At 56.7% G+C, this 22,827-nt stretch overlaps 1 protein-coding gene across 1 annotated transcript in view; it reads left to right on the top strand.

Moving 5' to 3' along the window:
* The window catches only part of LOC119974988 (HAUS augmin-like complex subunit 5), a 35,928-nt gene that overhangs the window by 773 nt on the left and 12,328 nt on the right, over positions 1-22,827 (top strand). The window contains exons 2-8 of the mRNA XM_038814409.1: positions 1,598-1,689; positions 6,320-6,382; positions 8,379-8,411; positions 9,155-9,179; positions 14,825-14,945; positions 16,901-17,060; positions 18,082-18,163. Coding sequence (XP_038670337.1) covers positions 1,601-1,689; positions 6,320-6,382; positions 8,379-8,411; positions 9,155-9,179; positions 14,825-14,945; positions 16,901-17,060; positions 18,082-18,163 — 573 coding nt within the window. The 5' untranslated portion in view covers positions 1,598-1,600. The remainder of the gene's footprint in view (positions 1-1,597; positions 1,690-6,319; positions 6,383-8,378; positions 8,412-9,154; positions 9,180-14,824; positions 14,946-16,900; positions 17,061-18,081; positions 18,164-22,827) is intronic.

Genomic DNA, 22,827 nt, shown 5'->3' with positions numbered 1-22,827 from the left:
GAGGGGGAGGGCGTAAGGGAGGAGGAGGGGGGAGGGCGTAAGTGAGGGGGGGGGGAGGGCATAAGTGAGGGGAGGAGGGCGTAAGTGAGGGGAGGAGGGCGAAGGGCGTAAGTGAGGGGAGGAGGGCGTAAGTGAGGGGAGGATGGGGGAGGGCGTAAGTGAGGGGAGGAGGGGGGGAGGGCGTAAGTGAGGGGAGGAGGGGGGGAGGGCGTAAGTGAGGGGAGGAGGGGGGAGGGCGTAAGTGAGGGGGGGAGGGCGTAAGTGAGGGGAGGAGAAGGGAGGGCGTAAGTGAGGGGAGGAGGGGGGGAGGGCGTAAGTGAGGGGAGGAGGAGGGGAGGGCGTAAGTGAGGGGAGGAGGGCATAAGTGAGGGGAGGAGGGGGAGTGCGTAAGTGAGGGGAGGAGGGGGGAGTGCGTAAGTGAGGGGAGGAGGGGGGAGTGCGTAAGTGAGGGGAGGAGGGGGGAGTGCGTAAGTGAGGGGAGACGGGGGGAGTGCGTAAGGGAGGGGGGGAGTGCGTAAGTGAGGGGAGGAGGGGGGGAGTGCGTAAGTGAGGGGAGGAGAGGAGTGCGTAAGTGAGGGGAGGGGGGGGGAGTGCGTAAGTGATGGGAGGAGGGGGGAGTGTGTAAGTGAGGGGAGGAGGGGGGGAGTGTGTAAGGGAGGGGGGGAGTGTAAGGGAGGGGGGAGTGTGTAAGGGAGGGGAGGAGGGGGGGAAGTGTGTAAGGGAGGGGAGGAGGGGGGGAAGTGTGTAAGGGAGGGGAGGAGGGGGGGGAGTGTGTAAGGGAGGGGAGGAGGGGGGAGTGTGTAAGTGAGGGGGGAAGTGTGTAAGTGAGGGAGGAGGGGGGGGAGTGTGTAAGTGAGGGGGGAGTGTGTAAGTGAGGGAGGAGGGGGGAGTGTGTAAGTGAGGGAGGAGGGGGGGGAGTGTGTAAGTGAGGGAGGAGGGGGGAGTGTGTAAGTGAGGGGAGGAGGGAGGAGTGTGTAAGGGAGGGGGAGTGTAAGTGAGGGGAGGAGGGGGGAGTGTGTAAGGGAGGGGAGGAGGGGGAGTGTGTAAGGGAGGGGAGGAGGGGGAGTGTAAGGGGGGAGGAGGGGGAGTGTGTAAGGGAGGGGAGAAGGGTGGAGTGTGTAGAGGAGGGGGGAGTGTGTAAGGGAGGGGAGAAGGGTGGAGTGTGTAGAGGAGGGGGGAGTGTGTAAGGGAGGGGAGGAATGGGGGGAGTGTGTAAGGGAGGGGGGGAGTGTGTAAGTGAGGGGAGGAGGGGGGGAGTGTGTAAGTGAGGGGAGGGGGGAGTGTATGTGAGGGGGGAGTGTGTATGTGAGGGGGGAGTGTGAAAGTGAGGGGAGGAGGGAGTGTGAAAGTGAGGGGAGGAGGGGGAGTGTGAAGGTGAGGGGAGGAGGGGGAGTGTGTGAGGGAATGGACTTGAATAGAGTAGGAAAGCAGCTATGGCTGCACAGTCAGACCTGGGTCTAATGGGGTGAGGTGAATTTTTCAAGAATCCGGTGTGGTAATTGCGGTGCCCAGAATGAGGGCATCATCAATGTGTTGGTTATGTGCACTGCTTGGCAATGCCTGATTGTGCTGTTAAAACTGCCTCCTGATTTTCTAGATAATGGCCGACACAGCCATGGAGCTGAAGAGTTGGGCAGTCGGGATGGGAATCCCTCCTGAGAGGGTGCCTTCTGACGGTGCATTCCGAAAGTACGAATACTAACACTGTTTATTCATCATGTGCCCATGTGTACCATCCTCTACAATGTTCATGAGGATGTTAGTTGAACCGAGAGGTTATAATGATCACGGAAGACAAAACAAGCTGGGGGGATTCTTCCCTTTGGACAAGAGAAGGCTGAGGGGGTGACCTGATTGAGGTTATTAAAATTCTGAAAAGGGTCAACGTAGAGAAGATGTTCCACACGTGTCGGGGGGAGTTGGGAGACCAGAACTCTGGGCCGTCAATATCAACAGTCACAAATATATTCAATGGGAAAATTAGGAGAATGCGGGGCTAGCTCCCGTGGGGAATATACGGGACTTGCTCCAGTGGGGATGATGTGGGGCTCGCCCCCGCGGGCAGTGGGGTCAGTGCGGGGCTTGCCCCCGTGGGCAGTGGGGACGGTGAGGGGCTTGATCCTGCGGGGAGAGGGGCCGGTGCGCGGGCAGTGCGGACGGTGCGGGGCTCGCCCCCACGGGCAGTGGGGACGATGCGGGGCTCGCCCCCGCGGGCAGTGGGGACGATGCGGGGCTCGCCCCCGCGGGCAGTGGGGTCAGTGCGGGGCTCGCCCCCGCGGGCAGTGGGGTCAGTGCGGGGCTCACCCCCGCGGGCAGTGGGGACGATGTGGGGCTCGCCCCCGCGGGCAGTGGGGACGGTGCGGGGCTCGCCCCGCGGGGAGTGGGGACGGTGTGGGGCTCGCCCCCACGGGCAGTGGGGACGGTGCGGGGCTTGATCCTGCGGGGAGAGGGGCCGGTGCGCGGGCAGTGGGGACGGTGCGGGGCTCGCCCCCACGGGCAGTTGGGACGATGCGGGGCTCGATCCCGCGGGCAGTGGGGTCAGTGCGGGGCTCGATCCCGCGGGGAGTGGGGACGATGTGGGGCTCGCCCCCGCGGGCAGTGGGGATGATGCGGGGCTCGCCCCCGCGGGGAGTGGGGCCGGTGCGGGGCTCGATCCCGCGGGCAGTGGGGACGGTGCGGGGCTCGCCCCCGCGGGGAGTGGGACGATGCGGGGCTCAATCCCACGGGGAGTGGGGCCGATGCGGGGCTCGATCCCGCGGGGAGTGGGGACGATGCGGGGCTCGCCCCCGCGGGGAGTGGGGCCGGTGCGGGGCTCGATCCCGCGGGGAGTGGGGACGATGCGGGGCTCAATCCCACGGGGAGTGGGGCCGATGCGGGGCTCGATCCCGCGGGGAGTGGGGACGATGCGGGGCTCAATCCCACAGGGAGTGGGGCGATGCGGGGCTCGCCCCCGCGGGCAGTGGGGTCAGTGCGGGGCTCGCCCCCGCGGGCAGTGGGGACGATGCGGGGCTCGACCCCGCGGGCAGTGGGGACGGTGTGGGGCTCGCCCCCGCGGGGAGTGGGGACGGTGTGGGGCTCGCCCCCGCGGGCAGTGGGGACGGTGCGGGGCTTGATCCTGCGGGGAGAGGGGCTGGTGCGCGGGGCAGTGGGGACGATGCGGGGCTCGCCCACGCGGGCAGTGGGGTCAGTGCGGGGCTCGATCCCGCGGGGAGTGGGGACGATGTGGGGCTCGCCCCCGCGGGCAGTGGGGATGATGCGGGGCTCGCCCTCGTGGGCAGTGGGGCCGGTGCGGGGCTCAATCCCACGGGGAGTGGGGGCGGTGCGGGGCTCGATCCCGCGGGCAGTGGGGATGGTGCGGGGCTCGCCCCCGCGGTCAGTGGGGACGGTGCGGGGCTTGATCCTGCGGGGAGTGGGGATGGTGCGGGGCTTGATCCCGCGGGGAGTGGGGACGGTGTGGGGCTCGATCCCGCGGGCAGTGGGGATGGTGTGGGGCTCGATCCTGCGGGGAGTGGGGATGGTGCGGGGCTTGCCCCCGCGGGCAATGGGGTCAGTGCGGGGCTCGTCCCCGCAGGCAGTGGGGACGATGCGGGGCTCGCCCCCGCGGGCAGTGGGGACGGTGCGGGGCTTGCCCCCGCGGGCAGTGGGGACGGTGCGGGGCTCGATCCCGCGGGCAGTGCGGAGAATGTGGGACTGGAGCGGGTGGGGAGTGGGGAGAATGTGGGACTGGAGCGGGTGGGGAGTGGGGAGAATGTGGGACTGGAGCGGGTGGGGAGTGGGGAGAATTTGGGACTGGAGCAGGTGGGGAGTGGGGAGAATGTGGGACTGGAGCCGGTGGGGAGAATGTGGGACTGGAGCGGGTGGGGAGAATGTTGGGAGACCAGAACTCTGGGCCGTCAATATCAACAGTCACAAATATATTCAATGGGAAAATTAGGAGAATGCGGGGCTAGCTCCCGTGGGGAATATACGGGACTTGCTCCAGTGGGGATGATGTGGGGCTCGCCCCCGCGGGCAGTGGGGTCAGTGCGGGGCTTGCCCCCGTGGGCAGTGGGGACGGTGAGGGGCTTGATCCTGCGGGGAGAGGGGCCGGTGCGCGGGCAGTGCGGACGGTGCGGGGCTCGCCCCCACGGGCAGTGGGGACGATGCGGGGCTCGCCCCCGCGGGCAGTGGGGACGATGCGGGGCTCGCCCCCGCGGGCAGTGGGGTCAGTGCGGGGCTCGCCCCCGCGGGCAGTGGGGTCAGTGCGGGGCTCACCCCCGCGGGCAGTGGGGACGATGTGGGGCTTGCCCCCGCGGGCAGTGGGGACGGTGCGGGGCTCGCCCCGCGGGGAGTGGGGACGGTGTGGGGCTCGCCCCCACGGGCAGTGGGGACGGTGCGGGGCTTGATCCTGCGGGGAGAGGGGCCGGTGCGCGGGCAGTGGGGACGGTGCGGGGCTCGCCCCCACGGGCAGTTGGGACGATGCGGGGCTCAATCCCGCGGGCAGTGGGGTCAGTGCGGGGCTCGATCCCGCGGGGAGTGGGGACGATGTGGGGCTCGCCCCCGCGGGCAGTGGGGATGATGCGGGGCTCGCCCCCGCGGGGAGTGGGGCCGGTGCGGGGCTCGATCCCGCGGGGAGTGGGGACGGTGCGGGGCTCGCCCCCGCGGGGAGTGGGGACGATGCGGGGCTCAATCCCACGGGGAGTGGGGCCGATGCGGGGCTCGATCCCGCGGGGAGTGGGGACGATGCGGGGCTCGCCCCCGCGGGGAGTGGGGCCGGTGCGGGGCTCGATCCCGCGGGGAGTGGGGACGATGCGGGGCTCAATCCCACGGGGAGTGGGGCCGATGCGGGGCTCGATCCCGCGGGGAGTGGGGACGATGCGGGGCTCAATCCCACAGGGAGTGGGGCCGATGCGGGGCTCGCCCCCGCGGGCAGTGGGGTCAGTGCGGGGCTCGCCCCCGCGGGCAGTGGGGACGATGCGGGGCTCGATCCCGCGGGCAGTGGGGACGGTGTGGGGCTCGCCCCCGCGGGGAGTGGGGACGGTGTGGGGCTCGCCCCCGTGGGCAGTGGGGACGGTGCGGGGCTTGATCCTGCGGGGAGAGGGGCTGGTGCGCGGGGCAGTGGGGACGATGCGGGGCTCGCCCACGCGGGCAGTGGGGTCAGTGCGGGGCTCGATCCCGCGTGGAGTGGGGACGATGTGGGGCTCGCCCCCGCGGGCAGTGGGGATGATGCGGGGCTCGCCCTCGTGGGCAGTGGGGCCGGTGCGGGGCTCAATCCCACGGGGAGTGGGGGCGGTGCGGGGCTCGATCCCGCGGGCAGTGGGGATGGTGCGGGGCTCGCCCCCGCGGTCAGTGGGGACGGTGCGGGGCTTGATCCTGCGGGGAGTGGGGATGGTGCGGGGCTTGATCCCGCGGGGAGTGGGGACGGTGTGGGGCTCGATCCCGCGGGCAGTGGGGATGGTGTGGGGCTCGATCCTGCGGGGAGTGGGGATGGTGCGGGGCTTGCCCCCGCGGGCAATGGGGTCAGTGCGGGGGCTCGTCCCCGCAGGCAGTGGGGACGATGCGGGGCTCGCCCCCGCGGGCAGTGGGGACGGTGCGGGGCTTGCCCCCGCGGGCAGTGGGGACGGTGCGGGGCTCGATCCCGCGGGCAGTGCGGAGAATGTGGGACTGGAGCGGGTGGGGAGTGGGGAGAATGTGGGACTGGAGCGGGTGGGGAGTGGGGAGAATGTGGGACTGGAGCGGGTGGGGAGTGGGGAGAATTTGGGACTGGAGCGGGTGGGGAGTGGGGAGAATGTGGGACTGGAGCCGGTGGGGAGAATGTGGGACTGGAGCGGGCGGGGAGTGGGGAGAATGTGGGACTGGCGCCGACGGGGAGTGGGGAGAATGTGGGACTGGCGCCGACGGGGAGTGGGGAGAATGTGCGACTGGCGCCGACGGGGAGAATGTGGGACTGGAGCGGGCGGGGAGTGGGGAGAATGTGGGACTGGAGCGGACGGGGAGTGGGGAGAATGTGGGACTCGGGCGGGGAGTGGGGAGAATGTGGAACTGGAGCGGGTGGGGAGTGGGGAGAATGTGGGACTGGAGCGGGTGGGGAGTGGGGAGAATGTGGGACTGGAGGCGGTGGGGAGAATGTGGGACTGATGCCAGCGGGGAGTGGTTGGGGTGAAAAGTGTTAGAGGCTGTTTCCTGTGTTGATATTTTGGGGTCCCCCTCTTTCCACCATTCAAGCTCTGTTTTATTTGGAAACAATGGCTTTCATCTGAATATATTTCTAAAGGATGTAACATCGCAACCCTTTGGCAATGAACCTTAGAATGATTCTATTTTGTGAACTGTTTTTCAGTCTGTGCTGTGGCCAGTGTCAAGACATCTGGAAATACGTTATCCAGAACATCAAACCGAAAGAGTGAGTAACACTGTGTTTCTGAGCTCACGCTGTGCTGTAGCAGTTTTTAAAAGTTCATTCACGGGAATGTGGGTGTCACTGACCGGCCCCACCATTTATTGCCCATCCCTGATTGCCCCTCGGGAAGGTGGCTGCATTAACTGAGGTGTAGGTACATCCACTCCGCTGTTAGGGTGGAAGTTCCAGATGGTTACTCCAGTAACAGTGAAGGGACAGCTGATGTATTTCCAAGTCAGGCTGCTGGGTGACTTGAAGGGAATCTCCAGGTGGTGGGGTTCCCAGGCATCTGCTGCTCGTGTCCTTCTAGATGATAGTGGTCGTGGGTTTGGAAGGTGCTGTCGAAGGAACCTTGGTAAGTTACAGCAGTGCATCTTGCAGATGGTACACACGGCTGACACTTCATCGATGGTGGAGAGAGTGAATGTTGAAGGCGGTGGATAGGATCCTGATCAAGCGGGGCTGCTATGGCGTGGATGGTGTCGATGGGCAGTGAGGAAAGCGAGTGATGCAGTCACTTCGGGTTTCATATCTGATAAAGAGAATCTGGTGTCTCCAAACCTGAGCTCAGAGACAGGACTATAGAGAAGGAGAGAGAGTCGCTTACTCTTTAAAAATAAATTTAGAGTACCCAATTTTTTTTTTAAAATCCCAATTAAGGGGCATTTCAGCGTGGCCAATCCACATACCCTGCACATCTTTGGGTTGTGGGGGTGAAACCCACGCAAACACAGGGAAAATGTGCAAACTCCACACGAACAGTGACCCGGAGCCGGGATCGAACCTGCGACCTCAGCGGCATAGGCAGCAATGCTCAGAGAGTCCCTTACTCAGTGTGTCGCACCAACCTGCGACAGCTCAAAGAGCTTAACAAAGCACTTAGCAAATATAGTCAGAAACATGCCTTCAATTTGCACAGGACCCTCCCGCAGACAATGAGATAAAGACCGCGTAGCATTTTGCTAATGGGATGAGTATTACACCCAGGAAACCAGCAGGAACCCCTCCTGTTGACATCCCCACACCTGTTCTTTTTCATTTCTGTGAATTGCAAGATTGAACCTCTGTTCGTTGTCTCGGGGAGAATTCTCCGCTCCCTTGGTCCTGACCCTCCGGCGGTGCGCCGCTCCCTCGGTCCTGACCCTCCTACGGTGCGCCGCTCCCTCTGTCCTGACCCTCCGACGGTGCGCCGCTCCCTCTGTCCTGACCTTCCGACGGTGCGGCGCTCCCTCAGCGCTGACCCTCTGTCGGTGCAGCGCTCCGTCAGCGCTGACTCGCCAACAGTGCGGCGCTCCCTCAGCTCTGACCCTCTGACAGTGCAGCGCTCCCTGAGCGCTGACCCTCCGACAGTGCGGCGCTCCCCCAGCTCTGACCCTCCGACAGTGCAGCGCTCCCTGTGCGCTGACCCTCCGACAGTGCGCCGTTCCCCCAGCTCTGACCCTCCGACAGTGCAGCGCTCCCTGTGCGCTGACCCTCCGCCAGTGCAGCGCTCCCTCAGCGCTGACCCTCCGACAGTGCGGCGCTCCCCCAGCTCTGACCCTCCGACAGTGCAGCGCTCCCTGTGCGCTGACCCTCCGCCAGTGCAGCGCTCCCTCAGCGCTGACCCTCCGACAGTGCGGCGCTCCCTCAGCTTTGACCCTCCGCCAGTCCAGCGCTCCCTCAGCGCTGACTCTCCGACAGTGCGGCGCTCCCTCAGCTCTGACCCCCTGACAGTACGGCTCTCTCCGTTGAGAGCGATATGTGATCACCACAAGCTGCTCAGATGTTGCAGCTTGGTCGTTTGGATACGCTTGTTGTGAGGAATGCTGATGTGAGTGACTTGCTGACACTGGATGCCGAGAGGCCACTTTCACAGCCACCAATGGCTCCCTCTGAGGGTCATCTGTCCCATTCAATGTGTGTCATTCCACGTAGGGTGACCGACCCCTGTTAAGTGTTTAGTTTCAGAGTTAAACCTCAGGGTCTCTCAAGCTTAACCTCCTCCATTACTCTTTTACAGGAGGGTGAAGAACATCAAGGAGAATCTGGAGTGGTATCCTTCATGTTATTACCCGTCAGTTGTGATAGAAGACAGTGTCCTGATTGTAACGGCCCCACTGTAAAGCTTTGAATGATCGGTGGACAGGAGTGGGTGTCTGCCTTGGGCTCAACGGGTGGGTGGGGTTACTGCGTGGGAGGGAGGGTCTCATCTGTGGAGATACTGGCCGAAGTCAGAAGGAATTCTCCATGCTCCCTTATGTTTCCCGTCTCTGGTTTTCCTGACACATTTGGGTCACTGACGGGAAGGCATAAGAATCCACGGAGGTAGGTGAGATCAATTGGCATCCTGACAACAACTGAATGGGCCCGCTCTTCCTCAAGGACCCCCAGTGACAGGACCTGGGCAATGGCTCCGGTCTCCACTGCATCATGCAGGGTTTATCTGAGCATCTTACAGGAGAGGGGGTTGAGGTGTATGGAGAGGATTCCAGAGCTCCGGGCCTCCCCCTCCAACATGCAGCTGAAGGCACGGCCAGTCAATGGTGGAGTGATGGGAATGTGACAGACACCAGAATCGGAGGAGCGCAGAGATCTCGGAGGGTTGTAGGGGCTGGAGGAGGTTACGGAGATTGGGAGGTTGTAGAGGCTGGAGGAGGTTACAGAGATCGGGAGGTTGTAGGGGCTGGAGGAGGTTACAGAGTTAATGGGTGATGAGGAGCCAAAAGGAGGATGTGAAAGTACGGATGTATTTTCTTCCAGCACAAAATTTGAGACTTTCCTTGACTGTTGAATTAGGAACCGTTGGGTGAAAGGCTCTGAGGTATGTAGGGAGGGGGGAGGGGGGGTCGGGAGGGGGGGGGGGGGGGGGGGGGGGGGGTGTCGGGAGGGGTTGGGGGGGAGAGGTAGGGTTGGGGGTTGGGGAGGGGTGGGGGGGGGGGGCACCACTGACGCAGTGGGTTAGCCCTGCTGCCACACGGCGCTGAGGTCCCAGGTTTGATTCTGGTCTGGGTCACTGTCCGTGTGGAGTTTGCACATCGTCCCCACATTTGCGTGGGTTTCGCCCCCACAACCCAAAGATGTGCAGGCGAGGTGAATTGGCCACGCTAATTGGAAATAAGAATTGGGTACTCTAAATTTATTTTTAAAAATGTATGTAGTGGGGCTGTGAACTGTCCATCTGACATCTGGTAATAAATGTCTCACTGTTTGTTCCCAGGACAGGTACAGCACGGGGTTAGATACAGAGTAAAGCTCCCTCGACACTGTCCCCATCAAACAGTCCCAGGACAGGTACAGCATGGGGTTAGATACAGAGTAAAGCTCCCTCTACACTGTCCCCATCAAACACTCCCAGGACAGGTACAGCACGGGGTTAGATACAGAGTAAAGCTCTCGCCACACTGTCCCCATCAAACACTCCCAGGACAGGTACAGCACGGGGTTAGATACAGAGTAAAGCTCCCTCTACACTGTGCCCATCAAACACTCCCAGGACAGGTACAGCACGGGGTTAGATACAGAGTGAAGCTCCCTCTACACTGTCCCCATTAAACACTCCCAGGACAAGTACAGCATGGGGTTAGATACAGAGTGAAGCTCCCTCTACACTGTCATAGAACATAGAACGATACAGCGCAGTACAGGCCCTTCGGCCCTCGATGTTGCACCGACATAGAAAAAAATCTAACGGCCATCTAACCTACACTGTGCCCTTATCATCCATATGCTTATCCAATAAAGTTTTAAATGCCCTCAATGTTGGCGTGTTCACTACTGTTGCAGGTAGGGCATTCCACGGCCTCGCCACTCTTTGCGTAAAAAACCCACCTCTGACCTCTGTCCTATATCTATTACCCCTCAATTTAAGGCTATGTCCCCTCGTGCTAGCCACCTCCATCCGTGGGAGAAGGCTCTCGCTGTCCACCCTATCTAACCCTCTGATCATTTTGTATGCCTCTATTAAGTCACCTCTTAACCTTCTTCTCTCTAACGAAAACAACCTCAAGTCCATCAGCCTTTCCTCATAAGATTTTCCCTCCATACCAGGCAACATCCTGGTAAATCTCCTCTGCACCCGTTCCAAAGCTTCCACGTCCTTCCTATAATGAGGCGACCAGAACTGTACGCAATACTCCAAATGCGGCCGTACTAGAGTTTTGTACAACTGCAACATGACCTCATGGCTCCGGAACTCAATCCCTCTACCAATAAAGGCCAACGCACCATAGGCCTTCTTCACAACCCTATCAACCTGGGTGGCAACTTTCAGGGATCTATGTACATGGACACCGAGATCCCTCTGCTCATCCACACTACCAAGAATTTTACCATTAGCCAAATATTCCGCATTTCTGTTATTCTTTCCAAAGTGAATCACCTCACACTTCTCCACATTAAACTCCATTTGCCACCTCTCAGCCCAGCTCTGCAGCTTATCTATGTCCCTCTGTAACCTGCAACATCCTTCCGCACTGTCTACAACTCCACCGACTTTAGTGTCGTCTGCAAATTTACTCACCCATCCTTCTGCGCCCTCCTCTAGGTCATTTATAAAAATGACAAACAGCAACGGCCCCAGAACAGATCCTTGTGGTACGCCACTCGTAACTGAACTGCATTCTGAACATTTCCCATCAACTACCACTCTCTGTCTTCTTTCAACTAGCCAATTTCTGATCCACATCTCTAAATCACCCTCAATCCCCAGCCTCCGTATTTTCTGCAATAGACGACCGTGGGGAACCTTATCAAACGCTTTACTGAAATCTATATACACCACATCAACTGCTCTACCCTCGTCTACCTGTTCAGTCACCTTCTCAAAGAACTCGATAAGGTTTGTGAGGCATGACCTACCCTTCACAAAACCATGCTGACTGTCCCTAATCATATTATTCCTATCTAGATGATTATAAATCGTATCTTTTATAATCCTCTCCAAGACTTTACCCACCACAGACGTTAGGCTCACCGGCCTATAGTTACCGGGGTTATCTCTACTCCCCTTCTTGAACAAAGGGACCACATTTGCTATCCTCCAGTCCTCTGGCACTATTCCTGTAGCCAATGATGACCTAAAAATCAAAGCCAAAGGCTCAGCAATCTCTTCCCTGGCTTCCCAGAGAATCCTAGGATAAATCCCATCCGGCCCCGGGGACTTATCTATTTTCACCTTGTCCAGAATTGCCAACACTTCTTCCCTACGCACCTCAATGCCATCTATTCTAATAGCCTGGGTCTCAGCATTCTCCTCCACAATATTATCTTTTTCTTGAGTGAATACTGACGAAAAGTATTCATTTAGTATCTCGCTTATCTCCTCAGCCTCCACACACAACTTCCCACCACTGTCCTTGACTGGCCCTACTCTTACCCTAGTCATTCTTTTATTCCTGACATACCTATAGAAAGCTTTTGGGTTTTCCTTGATCCTACCTGCCAAAGACTTCTCATGTCCCCTCCTTGCTCGTCTCAGCTCTCTCTTTAGATCCTTCCTCGCTTCCTTGTAAATATCAAGCGCCCCAACTGAAACTTCACGCCTCATCTTCACATAGGCCTCCTTCTTCCTCTTAACAAGAGATTCCACTTCTTTGGTAAACCACGGTTCCCTCGCTCGACCCCTTCCTCCCTGCCTGACTGGTACGTACTTATCAAGAACATGCAATAGCTGTTCCTTGAACAAGCTCCACATATCCAGTGTGCCCAACCCTTGCAGCCTACTTCTCCAACAAACACATCCTAAGTCATGTCTAATGGCATCATAATTGCCCTTCCCCCAGCTATAACTCTTGCCCTACGGGGTATACTTATCCCTTTCCATCACTAACGTAAAGGTCACCGAATTGTGGTCACTGTTTCCAAAGTGCTCACCTACCTCCAGATCTAACACCTGGCCTGGTTCATTACCCAAAACCAAATCCAATGTGGCCTCGCCTCTTGTTGGCCTGTCAACATATTGTGTCAGGAAACCTCCTGCGCACATTGTACAAAGAATGACCCATCTAATGTACTCGAACTATATATTTTCCAGTCAATATTTGGAAAGTTAAAGTCTCCCATAACAACTACCCTGTTACTTTCGCTCTTTTCCAGAATCATCTTCGCCATCCTTTCCTCTACATCCCTAGAACTATTAGGTGGCCTATAGAAAACTCCCAACAGGGTGACCTCTCCTTTCCTGTTTCTAACCTCAGCCCATACTACCTCAGAAGAAGAGTCCCCATCTAGCATCCTTTCCGCCACCGTAATACTGTCCTTGACTAGCAGCGCCACACCTCCCCCTCTTTTGCCCCCTTCTCTGAGCTTACCTAAAACACCTAAACCCCGGAACCTGCAACAACCATTCCTGTCCCTGCTCTATCCATGTCTCTGAAATGGCCACAACATCGAAGTCCCAGGTACCAACCCATGCTGCCAGTTCCCTACCTTATTTCGTATACTCCTGGCATTGAAGTAGACACACTTCAAACCACCTACCTGAACACTGGCACCCTCCTGCGAAGTCAAATCTGTGCTCCTGACCTCTATACTCTCAATCTCCCGTACCCCAAAACTACAATCCAGGTTCCCATGCCCCTGCTGAATTAGTTTAAACCCCCCCAAAGAGCACTAACAAATCTCCCCCCCAGGATATTGGTGCCCCTCAGGTTCAGATGTAGACCATCCTGTCTATAGAGGTCCCACCTTCCCCAGAAAGAGCCCCAGTTATCCAGAAATCTGAATCCCTCCCGCCTGCACCATCTCACCATCTCACTATCACGTGGCACGGGCAACAACCCAGAGATAACAACTCTGTTTGTTCTCGCTCTGAGCTTCCATCCTAGCTCCCTAAAGGCCTGCCTGACATCCTTGTCCCCTTTCCTACCTATGTCGTTAGTGCCAATGTGGACTACGACTTGGGGCTGCTCCCCCTCCCCCTTAAGGACCCGGAAAACACGATCCGAGACATCACGTACCCTTGCACCTGGGAGGCAACATACCAAACGTGAGTCTCTCTCGCTCCCACAAAATCTCCTATCTGTGCCCCTGACTATTGAGTCCCCAATTACTAATGTTCTACTCCTTTCCCCCCTTCCCTTCTGAGCAACAGGGACAGACTCCGTGCCAGAGGCCCGTACCCCATGGCTTACCCCTGGTAAGTCGTCCCCCCCACAAGTATCCAAAACGGTATACTTGCTACTCAGGGGAACGACCGCAGGGGGTCCCTGCACTGACTGCTTCTTCCCAGTCCCTCTTACAGTTACCCATCTATCTCCATCAAACACTCCCAGGACAAGTACAGCACAGGGTTAGATACAGAGTGAAGTTCCCTCTACACTGTGCCCATCAAACACTCCCAGGACAGGTACAGCACGGGGTTAGATACAGAGTGAAGCTCCCTCTACACTGTCCCCATCAAACACTCCCAGGAAAGGTACAGCACGGGGTTAGATACAGAGTGAAGCTCCCTCTACACTGTCCCCATCAAACACTCCCAGGACAGGTACAGCACAGGGTTAGATACAGAGTGAAGTTCCCTCTACACTGTCCCCATCAAACACTCCCAGGACAAGTACAGCACGGGGTTAGATACAGAGTGAAGCTCCCTCTACACTGTGCCCATCAAACACTCCCAGGACAGGTACAGCTAGGGGTTAGGTACAGAGTAAAACTAAGATTCTGGTTGCTGGACATTGTGATCAACCTGCCCGTGAATACAGGGGTGTGCATTAAGCCTCGCCGTGGTCAGTTTGGGTTAAGCGCTCTGCATGGTCATATGAGCCCCATGTAGCACCTTGAACTGTATGAGGCTAAGCCTCGCACAAGAAGAGGAGGAGTTTACTCTTTCCAGAGCATCCGCCCACGTCCCCTCCTCAATCTCCTCACCCAGCTCCCCTTCCCATTTACACTTCAGCTCCTCCACCGAGGCCTCGTCTACCTCCTGCATCACTTGGTACAAGTCCGAAATCCTCCCCGCTCCAACCCACGCCCCCGAGCGCACCCTGTCCTGGACCCCACGCGGGGGCAACAGAGGGAACTTCACCACCTGCCGTCTGGCAAACGCCCTTACCTGCATGTACCTAAAGATGTGCCACGGTAGCATGGTGGTTAGCATAAATGCTTCACAGCTCCAGGGTCCCAGGTTCGATTCCCGGCTGGGTCACTGTGCGGAGTCTGCATGTCCTCCCCGTGTGTGCGTGGGTTTCCTCCGGGTGCTCCGGTTTCCTCCCACAGTCCAAAGATGTGCGGGTTAGGTGGATTGGCCATGCTAAATTGCCCGTAGTGTACTAAAAAGTAAGGTTAAGGGGTGTGTTGTTGGGTTACGGGTATATGGTGGATACGTGGGTTTGAGTAGGATGATCATTGCTCGGCACAACATTGAGGGCCGAAGGGCCTGTTCTGTGCTGTACTGTTCTATTCTATTCTATGTCTGCTTGCCATACATCAGTCAGATTGATTTTACAGGGGTTCTCGTGTTGCTCTCAGGTTAAGTTGTCAGGCAAGCAGGAGCAGAAGAGGAGGAAGCTTCTGGAACAGTTGGTGTCTTTGAGGGCAGACATCCAGCAGCTGGACGAAAACACAGACAGAGAGCAGCAGGATATTGAGGGTGAGCTGCCCAAGTCAACGTAACATTCATTGGTATATTGACAACTTGTATTCGTATCTGGGAACTGCAGCATGTTCTGCTCTCACATCCCTCGTCGGAATAATCTCATTCCTTTTTTTGTCTAGAATTTGAGTATCCAATTATTTTTTTCCAATTAAGGGGAAATTTAGCGTGGCCAATCCACCTACCCTGCACATCTTTGGGTTCTAGTTGTGAGACCCACGCAGACACGGGGAGAATGTGCAAACTCCACACGGACAATGACCCAGAGCCGGGATCAAACCCGGGTCCTGAGTGCCGTGAGGCAGCAGTGTTAACCACTGCGTCACCGTGCTGCCCAAAATCTCTCATTCCTTTCTCGTTAATACGATGTACCACACACCTCATCTCTCCATAGCAGGACAGGGAGGCACTCGAGAGCGTGCAAGAATTATAAACATGATCCCAGCTATCAGAACAGGCTGAGGGGAGGTGACCTGATAGATCTCAGTAAAAGTATGAAAGGGTTTTGATTGGGCAGACGTAGAGATGTTTCCATTTGTATCGGGGAAAGAAACCAGAACTCGAGTCTCGCTCCCACGGAGAGTGGGGAGAATGTGGGACTCGCTCCCACGGGGAGTGATGAGAATGTGGGGCTCGCTCCCACGGGGAGTGATGAGAATGTGGGGCTCGCTCCCACGGGGAGTGGGGAGAATGTGGGGCTCGCTCCCACAGGGAGTGATGAGAATGTGGGGCTCGCTCCCACGGGGAGTGGGGAGAATGTGGGGCTCGCTCCCACTGGGAGTGGGGAGAATGTGGGGCTCGCTCCCACAGGGAGTGGGGAGAATGTGGGGCTCGCTCCCACGGGGAGTGGGGCGAATGTGGGGCTCGCTCCCACGGGGAGTGGGGCGAATGTGGGGCTCGCTCCCACGGGGAGTGGGGAGAATGTGGGGCTCGCTCCCACGGGGAGAGGGGAGAATGTGGGACTCGCTCCCACGGGGAGTGGGGAGAATGTGGGACTCGCTCCCAGAGGGAGTGGTCGGGGTGAATATTGTTGATATATTTAAGGGGGAAGCTGGATAAATACATGAGGATAAAAGGATATAGTGAAGAGGGGGGTGGGGGGCTTGTGTGGGATAGGAACTTGCGTACAGGGCAGATGGGCCAGGTGGCCTTTTGATCCGCTGGTAATACTGCGCTGGGTCAGTCCTGTGAAATGTCCACTCCCAACATCTGGATTTACCGGAACATTCCTGGGGTTGTGGGGACTTCAGTTCATGCGGAGAGACTGGGAGAAGCTGGAATCGTTCTCCTCAGAGCGGCGTAGGTTAATGGGGCGATTGAATCGTGACGTTCAAAATCGCTAGGGGGTGGGGGGTGGGTTTGGATAGAGGCGAGAAGTAGAAAGTGTTTCCAAAGTGGCAGGAAGCTTGGTCACCAGAGGGGACTCAAATCGGGAAAAGAACCAGAGGGAGGAGGTGGATAATTTTTTAGTTCACGAGATGTTGTGATCTGGAAGGTGCTACCTGAAAGGGTGGAGGAAGCAGGCTCAATAGGAACTGTTGAAAGGGGGAGTTGGAGAAATATTCAAAAGGGGAAAAATTTCAGGAATGCTGGGGGGAAAGAGCAGCGGAGAGAGAGGGAACTAATTGGCTTTTTATTTCACTCAAAGGATGTGGGCATTGCTGGCCCGGTCGGCATTAATTGCCCGTCCCTAATTGCACTTGAACGGATTGTCTCGCTGGGGTCATTTCAGTGAGGGCGGGTTAAGAGTCAACCAGATTGCTTTGGGCTTCAGAGTCATACGTAGGTCAGACCGGGTAAGGACGGGCAGATTACTCGTTCACCGCGCCCCCTCCATAAGGCAGAACTTTTGAAGAGCAAACAGAGGTACAATAGGCCGAATGCTGTGCAATCTTCGTGGCGGCAGGAGGCCCGGCCCTTCCAATTTTACTGACTGATTTGTTGCTGCGCAGAGCAAGCTCTGAGGGAGACCCGCGAGAGACTGCAGGATCTGAAAGATCGGAACGTATTGCTGAAAGCCTTCCTGCAGCGGGCAGTGAGCCAGAGGAAGACTCTCCAGGAGCAAAGCAAGCGGGTCGATGATCGACTGCATGTCTTCAGGCACATCGGCAGGTGAGGCGGAACACTGGGTTTGAGAGGCCGCACTTCATTGCTCCCTTCCTGTTCACTTGCTCACATGACTCGTAGGGTACACCCAGCGGGCGCGCTGTGCTGCACTCTTGAGGGTCAGTACTGAGGGAGTGCCGCACTGTCGGAGGGTCAGTATTGAGGGAGTGCCGCACTGTCGGAGGGTCAGTATTGAGGGAGTACCTCACTATCAGAGGGCCAGTACTGAGGGAGTGCTGCACTGTCGGAGGGTCAGTGCTGGGGGAGTGCCACACTGTCGGAGGGCCAGTACTGAGGGAGTGCTGCACTGTCAGAGGGTCGGTGCTGTGGGAGTGCCGCACTGTCGGAGGGTCAGTGCTGAGGGAGTGCTGCACTGTCGGAGGGTCAGTGCTGAGGGAGTGCTGCACTGTCAGAGGGTCAGTGCTGAGGGAGTGCTGCACTGTCAGAGGGTCAGTACTGAGGGAGTGCTGCACTGTCGGAGGGTCAGTATTGAGGGAGTACCTCACTATCAAGAGCCAGTACTGAGGGAGTGCCGCACTGTCGGAGGGTCAGTACTGAGGGAGTGCTGCACAGTCGAAGGGCCAGTACTGAGGGAGTGCTGCACTGTCGGAGGGTCAGTGCTGTGGGAGTGCTGCACTGTCGGAGGGTCAGTGCTGTGAGAGTGCTGCACTGTCGGAGGGTCAGTGCTGTGGGAGTGCCGCACTGTTGGAGGGTCAGTACTGAGGGAGTGCTGCACTGTCAGAGGGTCAGTACTAAGGGAGTGCCGCACTGTCGGAGGGTCAGTACTGAGGGAGTGCTGCACTGTTGGAGGGTCAGTGCTGAGGGAGTGCCGCAATGTTGGAGGGTTAGTGCTGAGGAATCAGTACCGAGGGAGTGCCACATTATTGGAAAGTTGTCTAAGGCGGGTTTCCCCGGCCTTGCTTTGCTTTATTAGGCTCTCTATGCAATTCCAGTTGTGGTGATATTTTTCCTTTGATTATTACTGTGTCCTCTCTCTTTCTACACCCCCCTCCCCCTTCACCTTTAGTAAAGCTGATCAAGGCGTTGGTGTGGGCAGTGCATCAGATGGCACGTTATGGTGTGGGAGCGGCCAGGAGCCCGAGGTTCTGGTAAGTCGGCGCGAATGTCCAGCAGTTTTGTTGGTCTCTGGTATAAGGGGAATGGAACATAAAGCAAAGGAAGTTTTCCTGCAGCTGTACGGGGTCTTGGTGAGACCACATCTGAAGTTCTGCATAGTTTGTTTCCTTAATTTGATTGAGAACGTAGCAGTTCAGAGAAGGTTCTCTCCACAGATAACCTGGGTTCTCTGATGAGGAAAGGTTGAGCCTGTCCGATGCATTAGCATTTTGAAGGATGAGAGGCAAACTTATTGAAACGTTTAAATGAGTATTGTGTGCGATTCTGGAATCTACATTTTTCCAAGGGGCAATTTAGTGTGGCCGATCCACCTCCCCTGCACATCTTTGGGTTGTGGGAGTGAGACCCACGGAGACACAGGGAGCGTGTGCAAACTCCACACGAACAGTGACCCAGGGCCGAGATCGAACCCGAGTCCTGAGCTAACCACTGCACCTCCCGTGCCTCAGAGGAGATTTGCCAGATTGTTGCCTGGGTTGGAGAGTTTTAGGTATGAAGGAAGATTGGAAAAACTTGGGTTGTTTTCCTTTGAGCAGAGGAGACTGAGGAGGGACATGATTGAGATGTATAAAACTGAATGGCATAGATAGAGTGGACAGGAAGAAACCTTTTCCCCTTGGTGGCAGGATCAATGACCATTGATTTAAGGGAAGGGGCAGGAGGTTTAGAGGGGATGTGTGTGAAAACCTTTTAACACAGGGTGGTGAGAGTTTGGAACTCGCTGCCTGAAAGGGGCGTGGAGGCAGAGACCCTCATAACATTTAAGAAGTATATAGATGTGCACTTGGATCATAAGGCTATGAGCCAAATGCTGGGAAATGGGATTAGAGTAGTTAGGGCGTTGTTTAGGACCGGCGCAGATGCGATGGATCAAAGAGCCTTTGCTGTGCTGTCGCCCACTGTGACTCTATCCTGAGGGGACTCGACACGGTGGATCCCGAGTGTTTTCCTTCTGAGAGGGGGACTGGGGCTCGGGGGCGCAGTTTAAAACAAAGGGGTCTTCCCTTTAAGACGGGGATGAGGAGGAATTTCCTCCCTCTGGTGGATCGTCAGTCTCTTTCCCAGAGAGTGGTGGAGGCTGTGGGTCAGTGAATATGTTTGAGGCCGGGCTGGATGAGTTTTTCTCTGATGAGGGAGTCGGGGGCTATGAAGGACGGACAAGAAAGTGGACTTAAGACCACCGTCAAATCAGCTGTGGTCTGATAGAATTGGGATGTTGGCTTGAGGGGCCGAACAGCCTGCTCCTGGGCCTCGTCCGTTTTAACCCACTATCAATGGGGGGAGGGGGGGGGGAGGGCACAGCTCCCGTCGTGCTGCGAACAACTGTTTTTTATTTAACCCAACTGAAACATTGTGATTTTACAAAGGAAGAGTCCACTCTACCCGTCACCTGTCCTGCCTCTGCTGTCCAGTCTGTCCTACTCTTGCCCCCGTAGCCTGACATATTTTACGTTTTGACGATTGGTCCAATTTTCTCATGGTTGCATCGTCTCCTATCATCATCTTTCAGGCCATGTGTTCCAGGCCACAGCAATCCCCCGTCTATGAGTCTTCCCGGCTCTAGTAAACCACGGCCAGTGTTTTATATTTTAATAAACAAGCTTCTGGGCTCATGGGACAACTTCACAAAGGTGTGTTAAACTCGATGTTTTATTTAGCTACCAATCGCCTGCAACAGTACATAGTCGAGCAGCAAGGGCAAGCGGGTCCACTTTCAATCCTTTTAGATTTGGTAGCACCTTGCTCAGCCATTTCAGAAGGCATTTTAAGAATCAATTGCATTGCTATTGGTTGGGCAGACACCAGTAAGGTTCAGCTACATAAATACTGCGACTGCAAAAACAGGTCAGAGGCTGGGAATCCTGCGGTGAGTACCTCGCTTCCTGACACCCCAAAACCAGTCTACCACCTCCTACAAGGACACTAATCAGAGTGTGATGAAATGCTCCCCACCTTCCTGGATAATTCCAGCTCCAACAACACTAGAGAAGCTTGATATCACCCAGGACAAAGCAGTCTCGCTTGATTGGCGCCCATTCCAGAACCATTCACTCCCTCTACCTCCGGCGCACGGTGGCAGCCATGGGTAGCATCTTCAAGATGCACTACCGGAACTCGCTAAGACTCCTTCGGCAGCCCCTTCCAAACCTACAACCACTACCATCTAGAAGGACAAGGGCAGCAGATAACTGGCAATACCGCCACCTGGAAGTTCCCCTCCAAGTCACTCATCATCCTAACTTGGAAATATATTATCGTTCTTTCACAGTCGCTGGATCAAAATCCTGGAATAACCCGCCCTAACGGTGTGGTGGGTATACCTACACCACACAGGCTGCAGTGGTTCAAGACAGCTGCTCACCACCACCTTCTCGAGGGGCAATTAGGGATGGACGATAAATGCTGGTGGTACGAGGGCTGGGGGAATAGAGATTTAATGTCTTGGCAACTGTGGGGATGGGTAGTGTGAGGAAGAACATTTTAATTTATTTTTTCATAGAATTTACAGTGCAGAAGAAGGCCATTCGGCCCATCGAGTCTGCACCGGCTCTTGGAAAGAGCACCCTACCCAAAGTCCACACCTCCACCCTATGCCCATTACCCAGCAATCCCACCTAACACTAAGGGCAATTTTGGACACTAAGGGCAATTTAGCATGACCAATCCACCTAACCTGCACATCTTTGGACTGTGGGAGGAAACCGGAGCACCCGGAGGAAACCCACACAGACACGGGGAGAATGTGCAGACTCCGTACAGACAGTGACCCAAGCCGGGAATCGAACTTGGGACCCTGGAGCTGTGAAGCAATTATGCTATCCTCAATGCTACCGTGCTGCCCTCTCATAAAATGCCCTTTATGAAATTGTTACGAACGGGAGGGTGGGGCGGGGGGGGGGGTTAATTTAAACATCCCCGATTTCTCCTCTCACCACCCGCCCATCAGTGGGAAGATGTTTTAATTTTGATTTACCCCATTATAAGCGACAGAGTATTTCCCAACTATTCTGGTTTGGTCCAATCAATTTCTATTAATCCCATAGCAAACTTGAGAAGGGGTGAATTTAGAGGGTTAGTTTGTTCGCACGCACTAAATGCAGGAGGGTGGGTGCCAAGTATCCTCCTTTTACTCAAACAATAAAAGGGGGGGATTAAGAAGGAATGGTTGGAGCAGCACAGTGGTGCAGTGGTTAGCCCTGCTACCTCATGCGCTGAGGTCACAGGTTTGATCCCGGCTCTGGGTCACTGACCGTGTGGAGATTCTATATTCTCCCCGTGTTTGTGTGGGTTTCGTCCCCACAACCCAAAGATGTGCAGTGTAGGTGGATTGGCCACGCTAAATTGCCCCTTAATTGGAAAAAATGAATTGGGTACTCTAAATTTATATTTTAAAAAAGGAAAGGTTTACACGACAAAGACCACAGAATAAAGAATTGTTGTTTCACGGGAAGCCAGATTGTATAATCAAAAGTCCAACAGAGTATTCCTTCGTCAGCAGGCTGCAAACTGAATCTAGTTCATTCACTTTTCCAGTTGAGGTGACTTCCATGGTGGGAATGGTACGTAGACGTGAATTTGTCTTGTCAGCGCTGGTACAGGGATTCCAGGAGAAACGGTGTGGATGGGGGCAGTCGGAAAAAGGGCGAGATGGAAAATGGTTGACTAATTGGCAGTACAGTAATAGTGTTACAGGTTCCTCCAGCTAAGGGATCATGTCACAGCACTCCCACGTGCTTGCTGCTTTGACAAAAGATGTACACTAAGATCGCTACTGTTCGGTATGGCAGGGGGCAGAGGTCAATGAGTTCTTTAGGGACTTCTATAGGGAACTGTACCGGTTGGAGCCGCCGGCGGTGGGAGGGGGAATGGAGAGTTTTTTGGACAGGCTCCGATTTCCAAGGGTGCAGGAGGAGCAGGTGGAGGGACTGGGGGCGCCGATCGAGTTGGAGGAGCTGGTCAGTGGGATTGGCCACATGCAGTCGGGGAAGGCGCCGGGACCGGATGGGTTCCCAGTTGAATTTTATAAGAAATATGCGGACTTGCTGGGCCCCCTGTTGGTCAGGACCTTTAACGAAGCATGGAAGGGGGGTGTTCTGCCCCCGACGATGTCTCGGGCACTAATCTCCCTGATCCTGAGGCGTGATAAGGACCCCTTGCAGTGCGGTTCATACAGGCCGATTTCACTGCTGAATGTAGACGCCAAGTTGCTGGCGAAGATCTTGGCCACTAGAATAGAGGACTGTGTGCCGGGGGTGATACATGAAGATCAGACGGGTTTTGTGAAGGGGAGGCAGCTGAACACTAACGTGCGAAGGCTGCTAAATGTGATAATGATGCCGGCAGCAGAAGGAGAGGCGGAGATTGTGGTGGCATTGGATACGGAGAAGGCCTTTGACAGGGTTGAGTGGGGGTACTTGTGGGAGGTGTTGGAGAGGTTCGGGTTTGGGGTGGGGTTTATTAAATGGCTGAGGTTGCTGTACAAGGCCCCGATGGCGAGTGTAGCGACAAATGGGAGGAGGTCCGAGTACTTCAGGCTCCGCCGTGGGACGAGGCAGGGGTGCCCCCTGTCCCCTCTTGCTTTTTGCGCTGGCAATAGAGCCTCTTGCCATGGCTCTCAGGGTGTCGAGGAGGTGGA

This window comes from Scyliorhinus canicula, chromosome 12, assembly GCF_902713615.1.
Source record: "Scyliorhinus canicula chromosome 12, sScyCan1.1, whole genome shotgun sequence".
Taxonomy (NCBI): domain Eukaryota; kingdom Metazoa; phylum Chordata; class Chondrichthyes; order Carcharhiniformes; family Scyliorhinidae; genus Scyliorhinus; species Scyliorhinus canicula.
Note: the sequence above shows the minus strand (reverse complement) of the source record. Positions and strands in the feature narration are given on the sequence as shown.